The sequence below is a fragment of the Lissotriton vulgaris genome, chromosome 8 (assembly GCF_964263255.1).
Source record: "Lissotriton vulgaris chromosome 8, aLisVul1.2, whole genome shotgun sequence".
Taxonomy (NCBI): Eukaryota; Metazoa; Chordata; class Amphibia; order Caudata; family Salamandridae; genus Lissotriton; species Lissotriton vulgaris.
The window spans coordinates 245,738,341-245,761,707 of NC_141696.1; the positions used below are offsets into that span (position 1 = coordinate 245,738,341).

General features: G+C 41.4%; 1 protein-coding gene across 1 annotated transcript in view; it reads left to right on the plus strand.

The window, feature by feature from the left end:
- ADAMTS5 (ADAM metallopeptidase with thrombospondin type 1 motif 5) overlaps positions 1-23,367 on the plus strand; it is an 81,843-nt gene that overhangs the window by 20,759 nt on the left and 37,717 nt on the right. The window contains exon 2 of the mRNA XM_086934026.1: positions 8,535-8,667. Within this exon, the coding sequence (XP_086790152.1) occupies positions 8,535-8,667 (133 nt within the window). The remainder of the gene's footprint in view (positions 1-8,534; positions 8,668-23,367) is intronic.

Consider the following 23,367-nt stretch of genomic DNA (forward strand, 5'->3'; position numbering starts at 1 on the left):
ACGTTTGGCTCTGGTCCGTGAAGTAGAGGCCAAGAAAAGAAGAAGTCACAAGAGTTCAATTTCCATTTTAATTCTTATAGAAAAGTGTGTTCTCCAATACAGATAAAAAAGATGAACAAACGGACACCAAATGTGGCACAAAGTGTGAACTATACTGAGAAAGCATGCTTGTTATGGTTTAGTGTAAATCCGTTCAGCTGTTAGTGGTTTCCGGGAAGGAACCATTGTACTAGAACATTCTGATTGGCTGAATGTAACGGTACAACATGTTGAATCTTCAGTTCAGAACTCGAGGACTTGGCCATCTGAGATGTCATCAATGATATCATTGGATACATGAATAGTGATGTAACAAGTGTAGTCATGAGCATTGCATGATGAGGGTGCGAGTTGTAGTTCTATTGTGCCATAGAACATTTTTATAACACAATGAAAGTGTCTAATGAAGCGTGGTTCATCACTTTTACCTCATTGACACGTGATAAGATGTTTTGTGTGTGTGCCTGTGTGCATGCCAATACAAAATGTGTCCACAAAATGGCAATTCTTTTCACCATTGTTATTGCTGTCTAGTATAGTGCTTAAAATGATTTTCAGTTCTAAGGTGCTTTCCCATTAAATTGAGATATGTGAACTAAGTTGTATAAATTTGCCCAGTCACATTGGGTCTGTGGAATTTACCAATACACTATATTGGAAGAAACCACTTTAATCCTTAACCTCACAAAGATAGTACATTTCCTGCACACAGCTGTTAGGTTTAGCTTTTTGAAAAACAGTTACAGCCACTTTCTAGCATTATGACAGACGCACAGACACACACCAGAGCTACTACCTACCTAACCCAACACATACAATACACTTATTGATGGTACAATACAGGAGGCGCCTCATTCTTTGGAAGTGCAAAGAGTGGATGGTGACAAACAGTAGAGAGAAATTCTGCATATCGTATTGGAGGAAACCACCTACTTTAACTGTTAGCTTTGTTGTTGATATACAAAAGAAAGACTGCAGTGTCTCAGATAAATGGATGACAATTTTCACAGTGTAACCAAATAATGTGTAAGGTTTTTTTATTTATTTTTCAGAGGGCTCTGATTGTCTATCTTTGATGTGATTTACTTCAGATTCCGAAAGTACACTCTGTAGCACTTGACTTCTAGGGATTTCAGTGATTACAAACCAGGTTGTTTATCATAGTTGATAATGGTCAATTCTTTGCAGTAAAAACATCTATCCACAATTTTCCTCGTTCAGTTCATTACAAAATCACATTAGGTTCAAATCACACTACACAATCAAGTTCTAAGTAAATTTAAAAATAAATATTTCAATCCCAATCCTCTTTTTTGTCCGGTGCTTTATTAACCATTATAGTTTCTTTAGATTTCAATGTTTGTACATAGTTTATGGTCAATTCAGGTCTGTCTCTTTTGCAGTTAACGCCGAAAAGAGTGTGCTGTAAAACAACCTGCTAAAAGTGGGCAGTCACACCATGGAATGTTCTCCATGTTTACCCCAATTCCCTTCCCTGTCTTTTAGAAAGATACCATTCCAGAAATAGTTTTTGTTTCAGAGGTTCATGTATTTGTGTGTCCATTTGTACAAGGGCTAACTAAATATGTTTATATATGTGCAGAGTCCCACATTATTTATCAGAAACCTGCCACCAATCCTGTGAGTACCAGGGTTGATGCATATCAAGACTTCCTAGTTTTGATTCCACCTATTGATTCTTTCTTCCACCACCATCCACTTCCTGTCTTTTTACCTCATTCTTGCAGGTTCTCCTTCATCCTCACTTTCTCTCTTTATCCTTATTGTCATGTCTTTCTCCTCTTACCCCCGCCCCAGCATCCGCTATCTGCCTTTTATCTTTTACACTGGGTCAAATTCTGATAATGAAAAAAAATTCCCTGCCACCAAAAATGAGGGCCAGTGCCTACCACCTGCAACGACCCCACAAATTAAACACTAGTTTGTCCCCCATCAGCACCCACCCTCCAGATGTATATCACACTGCATTTACCTCCTGCAGACATTTAGTTGTTTCAGACCTGTTTACTTAATTCGGTATGCTAAATTAAATTAGACTATAGAACTTCAATCTACTATTCTTCCAAACTTTCATAACGTCTTCGAGAATGAGATAAGTGTTTGTCCATTTTGCATATTTCTGTAGCATTTCCTCACACATATCACCAACCCTTCGACTGCGAATGCCATTTACTGTTTGAATGCTTAGAACTATTTGATTTGGGGATGTGTGAAAAAGTCAAATGAGTTTTGAACAGCTGCCCAAATTAATAGGTAAGCAATGTCAACAAACTAAATCACAGGTCTGAAAATGTTCCAGTGCTACCATTTTCTTTAATTTACAAAAGTGCATCTTGAAATGAAGGTAGATGCTAGCAATCATCTGTAGTAAAAATGGATAGGCATGCATTCCATTAATGAGAAGATTATGGAAATTCTGGTCACTAGAATCTTCCATCCTTGTTAAAATGGCATGTTTACTGCAGCACACATTCTACACTGTGAATCTGGACAGGAGTTATGCTTGGTTTTTAGTATTTTAGAGGCCTGAAAAAACAAGCATCAGTAAAGACAGTGGGCCTGATTCACAAAAGTAAGTAAACTTGACAAAAGTCTAACTTTATGACTTTTGGTATCCACAAAGGGCATTTACAAGTAGTAAAGCTAGACTTTTGTCTCAGTTAAACTTAAGTTTTGCTCTTTATTTTAACTGAGACCAAAACTAAGACAAAAGCCTAACTTTAATACTCGTAAATGCCCTTTGTGAATACCGTAAGTCGTTAAAGTAGACTTTTGTCTCAGTTAACCTTTAAGAATCGGGTCCAGTGTGTCCGGGTTTAACATGCTAATACATGCTGCATTAGCACCTTTAAGCGAGATAGATGGGAGAGAGCCAGGCAGCGAGGACAGAACAGGTAAAGCAGCCACTCAAGTAAGCCAAAGCAAGCACATGCATGGAGGTAGGAGTTGCACCACTGGGTGTGCCAAGACGTGATTGACAAAGTGACAAGTGGATGCCTGAAAGAGACTAGTTGAAGAAACCCAATGCTTGAAAGATTTAAGTTGGGAGTCCACAAATGTCTATTTGCCTGAGTACGAGTGCCCAGAAGGGTACTCAGTATTTATCGTGTTCAGAATTTATAGGGTGTAATAAATAGCATTTTTCAGATTTCCCCCCAATAACAGAGGATATAGTGCTGAGTTTAATGGTTACCAGACCAAAATCAGCAGGACTCAGAAATATTTGGCTCAGTCATAACAAGGGCCTATATGAGCTTATGTGCTTAGGCATGCTAGAGGAATGCCATGCGTTTAAAGATAGTGAAAATCAGTCCAATAAAGAGGTAGTTGTAGTACTAGTCATGGAGAGTTAATTTAGCCAACATGTTTTAGCTCCATTTTCTTTTATCAAACTAACTTGTCCCACATTGGGAAACCATTCCTATATAATTCAGGTTCTTTTTTCTTTTCATAAAAAGCATGCCATGACATTCATTTGTATTAGATCCATGGTGAGAAACTGCAGGCATTGCACTTGTGAAAGTTGGTACAATATATTCTAAAAAACCCTTGGCTTCTATGCAATTCAGTCTTTTTGCTATGGTGTGACATGTGAATCCATGTGTTGTACCATTTTAAATGGGAGAAGCCTGGGAATGTGTGCCAGTTTACAAATTACTTTTCTGTTGAGCCTGTCTTATAAATTCTAGCAGAAACATAATAGAAAAGTGTTGTAAATACGTTATGTAATCCCAACACACCAGATAGAACACAGCTAGGTAAGAAGATAGAAACACAAAGAAAGGACTAAAGAAACCAAGAAGCCATATAAAGCTAAGTATGAATTTACAACAAAAAGCTCAGCAGCTCCCTGGGCATATTGGGTTTTAGTCACAAATAAACATTTTATAGTAAGTAAATTACTACTACAGCAGAACTAGTCATACTATAGAATAGTGTTCACAAGCCTACAGCTGGAGACCTCCGTCTCTCCTTTCGTTTCTGTGTGGAGGTCAATGGATGTCATTTTGGGTTTGCCAGGGGTTGCAGCTGCGACCCTTGGCTCGTTCCTTGCTTTCTTTGTCACTGTCCTTGTGACCCATTGCTCCCTCTGGCTGTCAAGGCAGTGACAAAAAGTAGATCTTGTTGTTGTTTTCCATTCAGCTCCTCTAACCCCTTTGCTGCTTCTGTCTGCCAACGGCCGTCGTGAGCACTACCTCCGTAGTGCTGCGCACATCCGTTGGCCGACGCGGCCCCGCTCACTTGATCAAAGTACCGCACCGCTGCGGAATTTGTGCAGCAGTTAAGGGGTTAAATGGAAGCGTATTGCAGCTGGGCCGGATACCACTCAAACATATGCAGTTGGAAACTGCTACAATTTTGAGGATCACCTAGCAGCCACCTTTATATCCCCTTCAGGCCCCAAGCATGATCACACTTTCATTGCGCTGTTAGAGTGGGTATTTTGTGCAACGTTTGACACAGTGGGTCATATACTGATTTCAGAACGCTGTAGGTGTGGTCGTGTTTAAAGATGTTGGAAAAACATTGTATAAAAATGCAGTGGCTGGCGGCATGACTCGCGGGTGGTGGGGGAGGGCGCGGGGAGGATGTGCCGGGGGTGTACAGGGTTGCGCAATAAAAATACATAAATAAAATATACACTTACCTCGCTGTCGGGTCCCGCGTCTCTGCTCCTGCTCTCCTCGTGGGACAAGAAGCCAGCAGCCAGTCCCCCCTGACCTATCACAATGCTTCAATACAATGCAGCATTGTGATTGGTAAGCAACCAGGATCCCCTGACTAATGGTTTTGAGCCTCCTGGTTAAACCAAGGAATGGAGGCCTGGGCATGTTCCCAACGTAGGCTGCAATGCAGCCTGCATGGAGAACAGTGAATGTTTGCATGACTGATTTGGGCGGCCCGAGTGGCCGACCAAGTAGTCATTGCACACTTAGGAGTGGGCAGACCACTTCTCCCGTGCCCTGCTCCGAGAGCAGAGCTGCCCCACCCACCGCCAGCTCCCAAAGGAAACATAAAATGATAATAACTGAAAGTTATTATCATTTTGTATTTCCTTTACTTGACACTGCTGAAAAGCAGTGGGAGGAGCCGCCACTGTAAAAATGTGCTTGAGTCTTTGCCAGCCTTTATCTTTCTTCTACAAATTTAGTACATGAATTATGATAATTCATTGCAGTATTTCACCTTCCACTACAAGCCTGTGTGAAACTGACCTTAGCCATGCTTTCACTTCCAAGTTGCAACTATCCGAGTGCACAGCATCTGGGGGGGGTGTTCAACCAAAAGGTACAATGTTGTGGCTAAGGGATGGACTAAATTGAGATTTTTTGAACATAAATTCAGATCAGAATTCCAAGACGGTTTGAGGTCTTCTATGGGGATGGAGAAGTACCTGCTGCTGCCACCTGCTGGCAGCTCACTGAAGCCATGGGTAAAGAGGTGAAGTGAGTGCTATTTGTTGCCACTTCATTAGCTGTTAATCTATGTTTAAATTAGGACTAGGGCAGCAGTATTAGCGATGCAGATCTATCTCTGCCTGAGAGGACCGTGTATAGGTTGAAGCCTTTTCTGTACAGGTTAAGCACAGAAAAGAAGGGGGTCTGCTGATTTTGCACAGTCAAATCCAGAGGTGATTTTGCATAGCCTAGTATTGTACACCCTACATATGGCATAACGCCTGGGAAAGCAACAGTACACATAGCTCAGAATAAGGGCTGCATAGAAACTCTAATGGGGAGAGTGACTATAGAGAAAGAGCCTTGGCCTCTGCCCCAGTGGAATGTGGATATGTGGTAATGATGCTGAACCTATTCATGTTTCCCTCAGCAACAGTGTGATGAAGGTTAGCGGGGAAAATGTCCAATTACAGTACACTGCCTCTCATTCCACGAATGAACTGAAATGTTTTGCATTATTGTATATTTTTATCCCTATATGGAACATGACTTTATGACTTGGACACTGAAACTACGTATGTAGCTCTATGATTTATCGTGAACTTGATAATGATGTTGCTGATTTTTTTTTTACACTAATTTTGACATTGGGGCCTTTTTTATTAATCTATTGACCTTTTTACTCATTCTTTTCACAACTTTGGATAGTACCTCACATATCACATACCCTGGTCTTGTGCCCCACTAAATCTCAACTCTCCCCTCCCACTGACTATCGCCCTATTTAACCCTTGACCTATTTTTCCCAACTTGCCCTACTGCATAGTCCCTTGGCTAAAAGGACTCCCTTGCTATTAATTTTCGCTTTATTTTCGCGCCTCTTCCTTCCTTCACTTTCTTGTCCCCACACTTCTCTCTCTCCCATATTGTTTTCAACCTGTCTATACTACTATCACGGTCCTATATATTTTTTCTCTCCTTCTATTTCTTTTCTTTCCTTCTCCTCTAACCTACTTCCTCCTTTTTCCTTCCCATCCAGATCTATTACACTTCATTTTATACCACACCATTCCGGGTGATGAATGTGTACACCGGCTCTGTTGAATCTCTGTAAAATATCCAATATTGGCTGCCGTATTAATTATGCTTGTTTTTCACGAATGTGCAGCTCTGAGGAAGCCCCAGGCCAGAAGGCCAATGAGAAGGGGCGAAACACGTGTTGGCTGTTTAATGTTTCTTTTTTTCGGGTCTCTATGACCCGTCTCTGCTGTGCATAACTCAAAATCCTCAAAAGAGTCAAGCATCATAACACTATTTAAGAAAGCAATAAATTGGAATTTTGTCCACAAAAAGAGTGACTACTCTGACTTGTTCTGGCACATCCTAAAGCTACTTGTTGTAAAGCTTAACATTACCAAACAACATTCTTTAAGAGTCAGACCTTTTGACATTGCCAATGCTTGTCTTTCTACAGTGCCAACTTTCAAATGAGACACACTCATTTTACTGCTCTCATCATCATGCTATGCTGAAAAAAGTTAATAAAAAATTGGCTGTGAGTTACATTTTTGATGCTTGATTTCTAACGCCATACAAAAAAGAACAAATACTTTGTGGAAAATGTTTTAGAAATTCATTGGTTAAATGCATTGCTTAAAGTGTCGCAGAATGAGTGCTGATGCCTAAAGTGCCACTCCAACCGTGCCATCAGGGGCATAGCTTCAGGGTGGATGTTTGGGGATGTGACACTCCCCAAATAAATGCATTATTGTCTTGGTAGTTGGGTCTTGAGGCCTTGAGTTGGGTCTGTTATGTCTGTGCCGGTTTTTCTTTTCATCCTGATAACACTATGAGGTTTTAACTTGTTTATTTTTTTGGATCAGAAATATAAATGTATTTAGGTTCAGATTTACAAGGATTTTGTGTCAGGGCTGCCTCACTCATTTGATACTGCCCTTTTAGACACAGCCCTGATTCAAAATCCTTTTTTTTATTAACAAGGCCATGCAAATATCAATTTGCGTCGCTTGATAGGAAAAAGTAACGCCACATAGTGCATTGCGATGCATTGCTTTGTGTCAGGAAGGTATTCTATGGGGGTGCATGGATGCTCCCATGTATCCACCCATGGATTTTGTTGCAAACTGATATTTACAAAGAGTTGTAGACATGGGTTTGTGGCAAAATGGGTGGGTGCCTGAGGTTGGCACAAACGAGGCGAAATATATTTATTCCTCCTAGTTATTTCCTCTTTGTAAGTGTGCTACAAAGAGGAAAAATTCTAAGAGAAGGCAGACCTTCCTGCACAAAAACTACGCAGACAGTAAAGCAGACACCATTGAAATACGGTGCATCGGTGCCTTCATTGGCGCTAGGGAGCCCAAAGTGCTCCAGAGAGCAGAACTGCAACATTTCTGTAAGGAAATAGTGCAGTTCTGCGCTCTTCAGGTGACGCGACACAGCACAACAGCTTTGCTTGCTGCACTGCGTTGTACCACTTTTTTTCTGAATTTGCCCATTACTGCATGAGCCAACATGCAGAGAGCAATGCCTGTGCAAAATGTCTGGTAATGGGAGTTATTAATCACATCCTCAGAGCCCTGGCCCATAGGGCGAGGACGCACGTCCTGAATAGTGTGCCACATAATAAATTCAACAACTAAACATAACATTCATTAAAGCCAGTGACTTACTTGGTTACCTCGTACCAGGTCAGATCTCTGCTCTATGCTTGTCGCATTATGGTAAGTACAACTTGATGCTGCAAACATAGTACCAGTCTTTGTGCTGATGCTAATGGGCATAGTTATCCTACACAGAGATTGGTACTCCCACATTTTTGATGGGACAGTACCACTACACTCTCAGTATGTGTCATGCTAAATGCATGGACACAGTACACCTCCTGGTCCTACTCTAAACGAGGGCCTGAGAATGTCTCGTCCCGCATGCGCACTCTCCGTCTAAGCGTGTCGAAGACCGTTCTCTGCAGACTGCAGGCGACATAATCTTGTTGCTCCCTAGTGGTGTAGGATTTGATTTTAATCATTTCTTTCTGGTCCCCTACTTCCACAGGACTTATGTGGGCATAATTCATGTGATACCCTGGGAATGGCAGACATTGGAACCATATGCTCGCCGGAACGCAGCTGCGCAGTGATTGAAGACGACGGCCTCCATGCTGCTTTCACAGTCGCTCATGAAATCGGTATGCTCCATCTTTTCTGTTCCTTTGCCAAATGAAACACTTATACCAGCTGCACTTGTAACAGAAATACTGCTCAATTAAAGCCAGGTTTGCTAACTGCAGACAAATGCTCAGAGATTACTAACTTCTAGATGGCCGCAGGATGGATGGCAAGGTAGGACCAAATTATGCAGCACAATGCGCCACATTTTGAGATAGTATTATTTCATTATTTTGTAATTTTGACAGATGTTCACACTGTCTGAGGAAAGGTTTCATCTCATTAGTACTAGATCAACACCAGATACTGCAATAAACAACTCAGAGATGACCGGCTAACCCTTTGCAAAGAGCCTTACATTGTGTGGTAACACGCGTCACCGTGATTTTTAGTGACTTTTGATCAGATTGAGCAAGAAGCAAAGTTTTTTTGTTAAAATCTGCAGATTATGCAGAAGATTATGGGTTATGTGGCAAATGTGGCAAATCTATACCCATGAAGAAAATGTCACAACTGCAGAATCCCATGATTCTAATGGCCGATAATTGTATGAGTGAGGTGGCGAAGATCTCCTGTAACATCATATGATAAGAGAGTGACTGCTTCGGTCTGAAAAATGACAATGCAGGAACCTTATTGTGAAGTTCCTGTGGATTATTTATGCTTGTGCCCTGAAATTGACGCTACAAAATAAGAGCGTGCAAGGTTGTTATCCTGAATCTATTTGATATGGAGATATGTTAGTCCTTGATAGATACATGCATAGTGCAAGTTCAAAAGTCGACTAATTTACACACGAGTAGTGCATGTGTACATAGCAGAATTATGAACCTATTCAGTATGACTGACAAATATCTCAATTTATGTTTTTAAGTGTCATTTACCGCAAAATACTCAATTCTCAAATGTGTACATCTAATTTCAGAAGTCAAACTAAGCAAAAATAGTATAATACTAAACCTATTAGGGATACCGAATAATTTAGTTTTAATTAAACATCGACATCTTGAAACAAAATAAGCAAAACTTGATAGGTACAGATTATTTGTCCAGAAATTCCCTGGACTAGTGAAAAATGAATCCTTTTGTTGCCCCCACTATCTAAACCACTCAATGCATACTAACTTCATCTGAGAACAGTAGGAGAGCCTAATAGAGCGTCCACATTCCATAAGTAAGACCTCAACTCCTATTCTTGGCAACATATCTGGAATTTTTGATAAACTCTTCCTCAGACAGCCTGGGTTAGTCGTGCTTTGTCAGTTGTGAGCGTTGCATAGATTTCAGCCTAGTCCTTACACGGCAGGCACAATATGTGCAAACATGCATATTGATTATATCTTCAATGTAGCTTTACAGGATTCATTTTTCCAAATTTGAAAAGAGCATACAAGACCTGTTCATGTGAATCTGACTTTCAGTGGTTCATTCTGACTAATTACTACATTACAATTAAAGTATCTGTCAAGGAGATTTTCCGAAGTTGGCTTAAGGCATCATGTCATTGTGTAGGAACAAGAGGAGAGGGCTGATCCTAAGGACAGGCTAGGTTGTGGTTGTGAATAGCATGAAAGACCACTTATAAAACCTTGCAGAGACTCTGAAGTCTATCAGGCAACCAACAGAGAGAAGTATTTGTGGGATAAATTGATCACTTTAACTTGTTTATATTTCCCAGACTTCCATCCTAAGCCATGCAAACTGCTGCCCAAGCTTTTCAAAAAGAGAGAGTTTCCCTTGTACCAAAAAGGACTGGGAAGTTCAAACAGTGTAGAAAGAAGAGTTTCCTTTCTGTGTAATTCACTAGACTCAAGACCTTATTATGTAGTTTGGAGTAGAGCCTGAAGCATTTACCTCCACACACAAATTGTAAAATGTTACTTCAATTTTATTTTCTAAAAACTGGCATTTAATGCCCGAGTGTCATAAATTTTTCATACATTTAATACAATATTCACAATATATCAAGCATTTATCAATTTTTCACAAAATACATGATGTACATGAATAAAATACATTTAAAAATACAATTAAAAAGAGGTCCTTTTGTCAAAAGGACCTCTTTTTAATTGTATTTTATTTATGTACATCATGTATTTTGTGAAAAACTGATAAATGCTTGATATATTGTGAATATTGTATTAAATGTATGAAAAATTGATGACACTCAGGCATTAAATGCCAGTTTTTAGAAAATAAAATTGAAGTAACATTTTAAAATTTGTGTGTGGAGGTAAATGCTTCAGGCTCTACTCTAAACTACATAATAAGGTATTGAGTCTAGTGAACTGCTGCACAAGGACATATGATCACCTTGAACTGTCATCAGCATACCTATTAATATTGAATCTAATGGACTGGATAATAAAAACCCATGTCCGCATAAATGCTGATCAGGATTGAGGGCAATTCTGATCCATTAAAAACTGACCAACAGACAGCATGAGAGTAGTATGCATAAGTAGAAAAAGAGGTACCCTAATAGTGAATATGAACGGGTACGGTAGCATCAATGGGCGCGTAAGAGAAATGAAAATTGGGAGGCAGTCATAAGTGGTGTATTGTAGTCGGTTGACAACATCAACAGTCCTGTTTGGATGTTCTTCATTTTGGAAGATGAGGACCGATTTTGAGCCATTGGCCTCATTATACCTGTTGAAGATAGTTTTTAGAGATACCCTAGTTTTGTCCTAAAATATTGTATTGTATTGTAATTGCATTCAGCTTGTCATAGAAATGCAGATTTTGTACCGATTATGCTCTTCCATTTTTAAGAAATACTTAGAGGCCAGGTGTCACAGTCATGTTCCCAGGTATCCTGAACATTGGTTAGTCAATGCAAGCTTGTCCCCAGGTATCCCACATATGCCACTCAATGCCAGAAAGTGCCAAGATAAGATCTATTAGATAGCAGTCAATCTAGTGTTTCCAGGTACATCTCATATGCCAATCAATGCCCTTCTTTTCCTATAAGCTGATCAAGGTATGTAGATATGGACTTAGGAATAGTGAGGGAGATTCACAAAAACATTTGCGAGTATGGGAATTAGCACTTAAGGAGTACTCTTTTCTGTACTTTAACGCTGTTCTTGATTTGCAACATTACGAGTGCTGTACCTAGAGCTTTGTTCAAAAGACAGCGATCTGTGCTAATAAATGCCACTGCACTGAATACCAAGGCTGCGTAGTCCAGAATTCTCAACATACCTCTTTAATCCACTGCCAGATGCTCACTGCTCCTTTATCTCACTTTTTCAGGCTCCTGCTTTCTATCTTATTGACTTTTTTTCCATCTTCTCTTCCTTCTTCTTTCCTGTTTGTGTGTGTTTCCTCTCTGTTACTCTTGAGCAATGTCTGATAAGGAAAAGTAAGTGCTTGTGTGCCGCACTGGTAAACACCTGCTCAAATTAAGCACTGCTTTTACATACCATTTTGAATTGCCCCTGAAACAACCAACTCCCTATTAGTGCAGAGGGCCTTCCTATTTGTGTTAATGGTATATGAATAACCATGTGTTATATCAATTTTATTCCCATTTTAGACGTTTTGGGGGCAATTCCCATAGGAGTATGTAAAATAGAACTATAGGAGTATACTGTGCAGATCATACAAAAGCCATTGTCACATCATCATTAACCCCTTTGATGCTGATGACGAGCTCAGCCCGTCATCAGCCACGGTGGTCGTGTGCGGATGACGAGCTGAGCTCGTCATCTAACGCAGCTTTTAGAAAAAAGCCGCGTAGCGGAAAAATAACCGCCGCAGCGATGCGGTTAAGGAACTTGTCAGAGCTTACAATAATGACTTTATAAGTTCTTATTATTAAATTAACCGTTGCAAAACAAATGAGACCAATAAAGCAGCAACAACACATTTCTTGCAACTACTGTTCTGTTTATTTTCTGCTAGTGTTTTGTCTCTAATACAAGTGTTTTAATACTGATCATGTTTTGTCTAGGTTGAATGGACTAATATACTGCCCATGGCATAAAATCAGATTCTTCAATGAATGAACAAATGAGAAATCTTAAAATGCTGTTGACAAAATGTGTTGACACTTTAAAATGTATTTCACAGGTCTTGAGAAGTGGGAAGCAGAGAGCACTAATTAACATATTACTTAGACAGACAAAACAATACACAACAAAGTACACCACGTTTCAAATATCTCCTGACCATCTACAAATTGAGTGGGCGTTGTCACTGAAAGGCAAGATAGAAAGGGTTCAGTGGTGCTTCTCCAAATAGTAATGCCGGGTCTATCTAGAGAAAGGCAAAAGTAACCAACCTCCTAATTTGCATTAGGGGCAAACTTTCTCTTTACATAGAGAGGCAAAAATGTGGCAGTTCTAGCTAGTAGATGCTTGAAAAGTAGGGTTCAATCAACCTACATGTTCCTAACCAGACCACATTGATGATATGCTGTTTCCGTGTAGGAAATTGCTTGAAAACAGTCGGGGCAAGAAAATGTAGAGATGATCAGGCAGACGAGTTAGAAGGATGGTCCAGCAGCGGATAAAGGACCACACATGTGTTGTGTTTTCCATTAAGGAACAGAAGATAGCAAGGACCTTTGCTTATCCTGCTTAAGGGTGCATATGGGTGACATCAGGATTTATCTGGGGGACGTTTTTATTTATGGTGAACCCGAGAACTCATGGGCACTCGATACAATTGAAAATATCGGTGCTCAATCACTTTTTTAGAGCAGGGGTAAACTTGTAGTGAACAGTCACCACATCAAATCAGCAACCTGCAGTTGTTCCTTCAGTTTAGGAATGTTTTTCAAGAGGCAGATAGTATTTCTTTGCCATGGCATGATATGCTGCCTTTTTCTAATCCAAAGATTAACTATTTCATGATATTTACAGTTAAAAAGGTACTTCTATTCTCTTTATGATGAACTGTTGGTATATATTTTTTCTTAATCATTGCAGGCAGGTAGCAAAAATTCAGTCAATTAGAAGAAAGTTGAACTTCATAGACCTTCTGGCTTCTCTTGACTAAATTATGCAAAAACCTCATTATTCTCATCAAAAATGCATAGTTTTTTGCCCAAGTAATGAGCGAACCGTTTCTTTATCGGTGTCACTCAGCAGAAGGGAGGATAATTATGATTTATGGATAGGGAGGCTCTGATCTATAAATAACTATCAGAAGCACATTCTTTTCCCTCCAATTCCCTTTTCTTTCAGACTTCCACATGCAAGTTGCTTTTCTTTCTTTAATGTTTTTCGTGTGTTCCTAAAAGGCCCCTTTAAGCATCTCTTTGCGTGCACATTGGAAAGACTTGTTTGCAGATGGTAAGCATTCAGATTGGCAATTTGCATGTGTGACACCTTCACCTACAAGCAGAACAAACTTTAAAGCTCTCTTAACGTGCTTTTCTAAAATGCATTCCAAACATCTGTTCCTAAAACCGCAGATTCTGGTTCCAACATTAACACATACCTTTCAAGAGCAAAGGGAAGTGCTTAGCACGAATTCCCTGGGGTGGGTGAGACATGGGACAGAGGGGGCCGGGTCGGCCCTCTCCAAACATAAACACGACCTGCACGAAGATTGCTCGCTAATGCCAGTTACAATTTTTACAGAAAATTCTTGGCCAGCTCATGAATCTTTTTATTAAACCGTTAGGCCGAAATCGTTCCACCTGCTGCACACGTGTGTGTTTAAAAATAACCGGGTTTCTGGAGCCAGGCCAATTTGCAACTGATCCTGCGGGCTGAAAAGGTACAATGTCAACAAAACAACTTGATTTAGAATAATTGAACTCACTCTTAAACGTGTCTAAGTTTCCTTTTCTCTAATTCCCATTTCTGCCCGGTGTAACTGGAAGCTGAGCGCTTCCTCCATTGCAGCTGGGAAAATGATTATGAGGCAGAAGTGGGGCGATCTCAAATCAAAGCGAAATGTTCAGCCAAAAAGGTTTAGGAAGCGTCCCAGACACAACAAGGAACTTTGCTTTAGCTGATGCTGCGGTTTGGGGGTTTTCTGTACTTTTGCTGATCCCAGTGCAACTGTGCCACCCTGGACGGTAGGATAAACAATCTCTTATTTTCAGAAGCAGTCACGCATCCTGTGACCTTTCAGATGCCGGATGTCAGGCACACCGGAGTGCAAGGTCAAGGCCGCTGCCAGCTAGCTGGGAATGGAAAGCCACAACTTGGCACTTTTTGCCCCTGGAGCAGGAAGTCGTGTGCAGCTGCACTTGAAGGCACTCTCCTTTCAACTTTAGGGGGCTGACCGGTAGTTGCCATGGGACCCTTGCATCATCACTTTGCTTCTGGGAACCTTCCTGTGATGTGGATTCCTGAAGGCTGCAGTGGGTTTTGAATTCTCTTGAAGGCCTTCTGTTTCACCAGGCATGAAAAGAGCACCAACACCAGAATATTGTGGGATCTTACCCTACAGAGACTCTACACCCCATTGTCAGTGGTGTAACGAAACTTGAGCGCCCCCCTGCACCGTTCACGGAGGAGGGCCCCCACGCTCCGGACTCCGTCAGGAGCTTTAAGGCCAGGGGTCCCACTGCCCGTGCATAGTGATGAAGCGGGCCCCCTGGAGCTTGGGGGCCTCTGTGCACCGAAGGGCCTGCGGGGGCTATTGTTACACCACTGCCCATAAGGGGCCTGCTGTTAAATGGAAAGCAGAATGACACCCTTTTCTTAACATTTCTTCTGTCTCAGAGAAAACAATACACACTGTTGATTGTGACAGTGTCCAGTTTGCTTTCTGTTTATTAATTTGGCATTGCACACACTCAGAAAGAATATCGTTCATGTCACTGTAACTCCAGGAAGATAGCAATACATGTTCTTTACCAGTTGAATCCATTTTAAGGCTTAGAGTACCTGGCAGATAAAAAAAAAGAAAGAACAGAGAGGACCTTTTGCACCCCTCCTCCCAAAACCCCCAACCCCCTCCCCCACCGAGCCATTGCTTTTTAGAAGAGCCATTCACATTTTGAATCACCCCACAGGACAGCATAAATACAGCCTATTCTCTAAGGCATTTAGGTGTACCCAAAGTAGCACTCTTGTAGTACTCTTTTATTTACACTTAAATGCCTTTGTAAATTAACCCCCAAAACTCTAAAAATGTAAATGAGCCGTAATACTCACATAATTTTATTTAAATTAGCAGAAATAGTAAGAGATTTGCCTTCTTTGTACTTTTTTTGCGTTAATTAGTGCTTTAATAAAAGGAATCAATAAAAAGCAATTTTTTGCTGCCAGGTTAGCGATGTTAGAGGTTTAGGGATTCCATGGTTTAGGTGTTGTGTTTTTCTTGAAATTGAACGAGGAGCATGTAATTGAAGTGTTCTATACAGATCAGAAGTTGAAATGGCGGTAAGGCCACCTCAGCTTTACTTCAGTTTTGAGGCATTTTACCCACTACAACATGGCTTTATCATTTCTTGCTGGCGTCAATACAGCTGCATTTGGTTGTGTCTTTCTGTACTCCATCTGCTTTAATTTTTTTTTTATGTTCAGAATTTTTATTAAAAAACATAAATTGAACGTGTACAAAGTAAGGGTAAATAAGCAAAGAAAAAAGTATACAATAACATAAGTGAAATAGTAATTGAAAAGGATAATTAACTACAGACATAACCAGCAATTATGATTTACATAGCAATTAATGATAATGATAAACAGGAAGATGATAGAAATAATGCTAATAAAAATAGATACATCAACTAAGGGAACTTATGGAGGTTTGGCTACTTCTTGTTGAAAGGACCTTCTTTGCACTTTTACTACTAGGGAGCTGGACGTTTCAGGGACAAGTCATGAAGGCATGTAACAAATATGCAACAAAGAGTTTCTTGAGTATCTTTTCGTGTACCGTATTTTCCGGTGTATAAGACGACCTTTTAACCCCTTAAAATTTTCTGGAAAGTCGGGGGTCGTCTTATACGCCGGGTACAACATTTTATGGTATTTTTTCATGCGCTTTTTCATAGCGAGGACTTCACTCGAAGGTGTCAGACCGCTTCACAATACGAAATAACAAGAAACAACACACCTTATGTTAAAAAATACAGCCACCGACCCTGGCAACGTCCAAAAATACAGCCACCGACCCTGGCAACGTCCACACCCAGGCCCCGCGCCATGAATTGTGCAAGTATCGAAAGCGAGCGTGTTTTTGTCATAGCGAGGACTTCACTCGAAGGTGTCAGACCGCTTCACAATAGGAAATAACAAGAAACAACACACCTTATGTCAAAAAATACAGCCACCGACCCTGGCAACGTCCACACCCAGGCCCCGCGCCATGAATTGTGCAAGTATCGAAAGCGAGCGTGTTTTTGTCATAGCGAGGACTTCACTCGAAGGTGTCAGACCGCTTCACAATAGGAAATAACAAGAAACAACACACCTTATGTCAAAAAATACAGCCACCGACCTTGGCAACGTCCACACCCAGGCCCCGCGCCATGAAGTATCGAAAGCGAGCGTTTTTTTCATAGCAAGGACTTCACTCGAAGGTGTCAAACCGCTTCACAAGCGAGCAAATGGCGCCATGAGTCTTACCTCGACTGCCGCTGCCGCTGTACACGCGCCTCCAACCGCTTGCACATCCCCAGGCAGACGAGGCAGCAGGACGAGGCAGCAGGACGTCCGAAACACGGTACATGGTAATGGGCAGCCAGCGCCGAAGATGGCAGCGCCCTGTGTGTTGACACGTTTGGCACGTTTGGCACGTTTTGGCACGCGCACCTCTCCCCTTGGCATGGGCGTGGCATAGAAAGGGGACTGTACAATGTTCCCGAATGTTCCCGAAGGCAGTAGAGCACTTGCCGTGATTGGCTGGTTGTTGCTAAGAGGAAAGGCAGTCTCGTGACCAGATAGCGTATTTGCCGTACCGTACGTGTGGTGTTGAAGACAGTCTCTGCACCTGTTCATACTGTACAGCACCAGTACCGTACATCGAGTGCAAATGGCTGACAGTCAAGAACCCGGCAAGGCTCCAGCAGCACATTCCGTGCAAATGGCAGACAGCGAAGAACCCGGCAAGGCTCCAGCAGCGCATCCAGAGCAAATGGCTGGCAGTCTAGAACTCAGCAAGGCTCCAGCAGTGGCAAGGAGAAGGAAATATGAAGCCAGCTACAAACTCAAAGTTGTGGCTTTTGCCACGGAACATAATAACTGTGCTGCTGCTAGGCAATATGGAGTGACAGAGAAGATGGTTCGGGCCTGGAGAGCAAATGAGCAAGCATTGCGGAGTATGCCAAGGGGCAAGTGTGCACTAAGAAGAGGCACCCCACATTGGCCAGAACTGGAAAAGCATGTAGCAGACATGGTGGCCGAGCATCGGCAAAGCGGGTATGTCGTGACCCGAAATAAAATCCGATTGGTTGCACTTCAGTGGGCCAAATCTAATCCCGATCTCAGCCACAGATTTAAGGCCACTGTGTCCTGGTGTACCAGATTCTTGGGAAGGCATAATCTGGTATTGCGGCAAAAGACAAAAATTGCCCAGAAATTACCTGCGGATCTTGATGCCAAAATGCATAGCTTCCATCGCTACGTCATTAGGCTGCGCAATGAACATGTGTATGCGCTAAGTAGCATCGGAAACATGGATGAAACTCCGATGAATTTTGATATGATTGCCAACAAAACTGTCCATCAAAAAGGCGAAAAGACAATTTTAATAAAAACAACAGGACATGAGAAGTCCAGTTTCACTGTGGTACTTGCATGCACAGCTGATGGTGGCAAACTGAGACCAATGGTTATTTTTAAAAGAAAAACAATGCCGAAACTCAAGTTTCCTGTTGGTTGTTTTGTGCATGTGAATGAGAAAGGATGGATGGATGAAGAAGGGGTAAAGCTATGGCTTGATAACGTATGGAGCAGGCGACCAGGTGGACTTCTACAAAGGCGTAGTCTACTGGTGTGGGATATGTTCAGGGCTCATTTAACTCCCAGCATCAAGCAAAGGCTGGCAAGACTAAAAACGGATGCTGCAGTTATACCTGGAGGACTGACATCGTTGGTGCAGCCACTGGATGTGTGCCTAAACAAGCCATTTAAAGATCGCATCCGAGAACAGTGGAATGAGTGGATGGTTAGCGGTGAAAAAACATTCACAAAAGGAGGAAACATGCGTGCTCCACAGTTGGATGTTTTGTGCAACTTTGTCATAAAGGCCTGGAACGACATCGATGCAGAAACAGTCATAAAGTCTTTCAAGAAGTGTGGCATATCGAATTCATTAGATGGTATGGAGGACGACTATCTGTGGGAAGGTGAAGAGGATGCCGAAGAAGAGACCACATCATCTGATACGGAATTGGTACAAGATCCATACGATGACTGCCTTACAGATGTACCACAAGATCTCATTGACTTACTTATGAGATCAGATGACGAAGAGGAGGATTTTGAAGGCTTTTAAAGGGAACGTTATAAATCCTGTAGAAATCGCTTGGATTTATGGGAAGTTATGGAACGTTTAATGCACTTGCACTGTTTCATGCACTACGTTATTTATGTTTGCCGTACCGTACCGGTATATTCAGAAGTGACAGTTTTTGATATGGTTTTAAATAAAAATATTCCGAGTAAAGCAAGATTGTTTCTACAACCAATTTCTTTGCGTTCAGTCTTTCAGTTTGTAAAATAAACGCTTATAGGTACCCACTGCCCACTGATAAAGCCTTACTGCTCACCCAATAAACGCTTATAGGTACCCACTGCCCACTGATAAAGCCTTACTGCTCACCCACAGGGAGGAGGACTAGACTAATACGGTAAGTTCAAAATACCGGTACATACTCGGAATGGCTATGCTGCGCTGGAAGTGGGGGGTCATCTTATACGGCGAGTATAGCACAAAACCTAAAATTTTTCTGCCAAAGTAGGGGGTCGTCTTATACGCCGGGTCGTCTTATACGCCGGAAAATACGGTACTCATAAAATGTTTTGTGAATCAGCCATATAGAGACGGCCAATGGGTCAAGCCTTTTCAGCCTCCAGCTTTTGTAAGGGCCATTTGCATTTTGAATTAGCCCACAGGACAGGTTTTTGGTTTTCGAAGTGTCATCCGTTATGAGTTATGGCCTTTTTACTCTTTACATGTCCAAGTGGACATTGTGAGGCAAAGGAGCCCATCTAAAGTTAACGCCAAGGCGCACCACACACTGTGCGCATAGTTTGTGAGAAATTACCTGGATAGGTATCCGACTACTAATAATGTATTTCCTTATGTGTGAGCAACATGTGTGCATATCTATACCAACACCACATGTTCTAGCCATATCTTTCCCTATTCTCTGTAGTTAGATGTATCCACTTGCAAACGCCCACATCCAAGGTGGACCTTTCAGCAGCAGTAAATAGATTTCACGGTGTCAGCTGTCAGAGAGGTTTTGGCTCATATTGACATAACAAATAAAGTGCATCTAGCCCTTTGTATTGCATCTTTTGAAGCATGTCCTCCTGCTGAATCCTGTGATTGTTTGGTGCTGCGCTCATCCTATTATGAAATTACCCTATTGCAGGCCAATGCCTTCAAATTGTAATCCTTAGTTTGTCAAGATGAAATTTGTTAGCGATAGGAGGCTTGTCAAATTATTGAGCTGGCCATACAGAAGCACATGGTGAACTTTAAGGAGAAGGAAGCATATTGAATTCTATCATTTTTCAGTAATTTTGTTGTGTTCGCTAAATTACTGTTTATTAGACTACCTTAAGGACTATGTATTGCGCTAACCTAGTTAAAATGGTTAGCTTCCTTCATGCAACAGTCCAGTTACAAATTAATTCTAGCAGAGGAAAGCAATTTGACCTCGATTGCTATGGTCAATTTTCTCCCTCGCTTAGCCAATTGCCTATCATCCCTTGCTATATGACAGTGTACCATAGATGAGTTATGGCGTTATTCCACGGTGACAATGTAATTAGACGCTGCTACCTCAGAGCGTAATTTGTGCTCATTCAGTCATTACTGCAGGTCAGGCTCGCGGGATACTGGTTGTACGGAAAGTTTTAGCAGGGCTATTGTGAGCTATTGTGGAGTGTAATACCAGACATATATTGGGCATGGTGAAGACCTCGAGCAGTTCTAAAAAATGCTCAACGATTACTTGGTCATTTTAAAAATCATATTCTATGGCAGTGTACATTACAACCATGTAGAGCTTTACCATTTCCCCTTCCCTCTGCATATTTTCTGCACACTTAAGCTAGTTAGGCTATGACGTTTATTGACAGATTTCACTTCAATAAGTGCATTTAAGTTGGTGCATTAATTTAATAGCAACAAGAAACCTTTGTCACTAGATCAGAACAAATTGTGGTTTCTATATAATACATTCGATTTGCAAAGTTTTAATTGCAAGTGTCTGATTTGTTCGGCAACGACAAATTGTTTCAATATGCTTGACAAAAGCATGTGTGTAGCTACCGTTAGTATAGAGGGTGCAGTGGCACCGGGAGCCAGAGGTCTGAGGAGCCCTATGAAACCCTATAGTTGCTGTATTTTACTACCCCAACCACAGTCAAGGAGGCCATTTTCCTTGTATGCACCAGGGCCCATTGAATCCTTGCTATGCTACTAAAAAAGAAGAGTCACTGAAATAACTTGGTAAATGATATCTGCAGTGATCTAAAGGTCATCTTTCTGAGTTTGAGAACATGAGTAATGTTAAATTTGTGAACATCTACTCTTTCTATTTCTTATAGGACTTAGAAACAGCAGACGTGTGGCGTGAAGTGCTATGTGAAAATTCACAATATAAATATGTTGTCTTTTCACAAAGGATTATTAAGGCTATTACTGACTTTTGCCAGTGTCACAAAAATGGAATGAAATCTTTACCTGCATCACTCCACTTTATAGGGACACAACTTTTGCTACAAGAGTCTCTAAGTGCTAAGCGAAAATATTTAGATTCATTTTACTTTGGTAACTTTGGAAGACCAGTGGGTAATGGGTTTGCTGACAGACCTCTCTAGCCCTTGTTCGAAGCAACATTTTCAAATTCTTGAATGTGCACATTGACTTTGAGGTCAGGTGTGCATGAACCACTGCACAGAGACATTCAAGCAGGCAAATTTAAAAGTAAGATATCGGACAATGCATTGGAGACGTATTATGTTTTGAACCTTAACCATAGCTTGTTATGGTAAGAATATCCTTTCAATTAAGGGCCTGCATTAGATCTTGGCTGGACTCCAGTCATCCCCCCGTGGCAGAGTAACCAATTACTCCATCAATCTGATGGTATCCCGATCACAGTATTTAGGTGTGTGCTGGCTGAACCGCCATCCACATTGAAAGACCGTTTCCCGAGGCTACTCCTCTTCTAGCAAATAGTACTCCATCACTGCCATATCTACAGGTTTTCGCCAAGCCTATTTAGATGTCTCTGTTGTGCTGGTGTCTTCCTAGCAGCCGTTTGCTGATGGAGTGAGTCCCTCAGGGCCGGACTTGCCGTAGCGGGCACTGAGCATTTCCCCGGTGGGCCGCCAGGGTGGGGGCCAGTTTTGCAATATCAGCCCTTGTAACAAAATCGGTCGAAACCGGCCCTGGCAAACTGCTCAGCCGTACCCCAAACCTACAGGGAGGGGGGCAGCCGAGCCCTTTGCAAGGGCCGCTTTTGGTTCCCAGTCCGGCCCTGGAGTCCCTGGTGAAGTGGAGACTATATGTACTGCTGATTTATGTGTCAATTCACATATATGTTGTGTTTGTTTCTAAAATATTAGTAGGTAATATGTTTTGTTCCTTTTCTTACATATTACATAGCACACAAACAACACCAACAACACACACATAATCACCACAACAACATAGTTTTTTTTAAGTGTCAATACAGGTGTGTTCATTTTACCCTGATAAGTTGTAAAATGTACACTTAAAAAAAATACATGTAAGAGCAATGTAAAAATACACAAGACTTAAGCAATTGTCAACACATTACTCATGGTAGGACAAGTGTAAAAGAAACTCCCGGCGACAACTGAGTTGATTAGCGTCGTGGTCATGTAGTAGCAGCAAAGGGAGAACCTGTACAATGGGGTTCAAGACAGAAGTAGGAAACAGAAACAAACAGACAGTTTCTACCTCATTTCCTTAGATTCCACCAACTCAAAGTAGGAGGTATCCCTGCCACAGATTCCTCTATGGAACGGCACACCATGATTGGCTCGGCAGAAATCTTGGCTGGACTCCCGCCGAAAGCCGTTTCTGCCTATGATGCTGTCAATAAGGTTGAAAATTCCTGGCGGGGTTGGCAGCACTCAGGAGGTCTTTCGTGCATGGACCCGCTAACGTCTATATAGAGCAGGCGGACTGCCAAAACTTGACGGTGGGACCAAATCTGCCAAAATCGAAATCAGGCCCAAAGTTAGTAAAGATTTTTGTGATTATATAAATGTCATTGACAAAACCTGCAATATGGAGCATTATGTGTTAAAATGTCAAAACATTTGAATCTGTTCAGTGTTCTCCTTGATTATGATCTTTAAACCTACCTTTTCTTTTAATTTAGTGTTATATACTATATATATATATATATACACACACACAATTTGTTGATAATTAATAACATTTGAGACATTTAAAAGTATTGCAAGATTGAGAAACATGTACATCAAAAGTTATCATCGAGAACACATACCCTCAGGACAGTTTATATGACAAAACACCATATGTGAAACACAATGGAATAAAATAAAATCACGGCTGCCACATTTGTAATA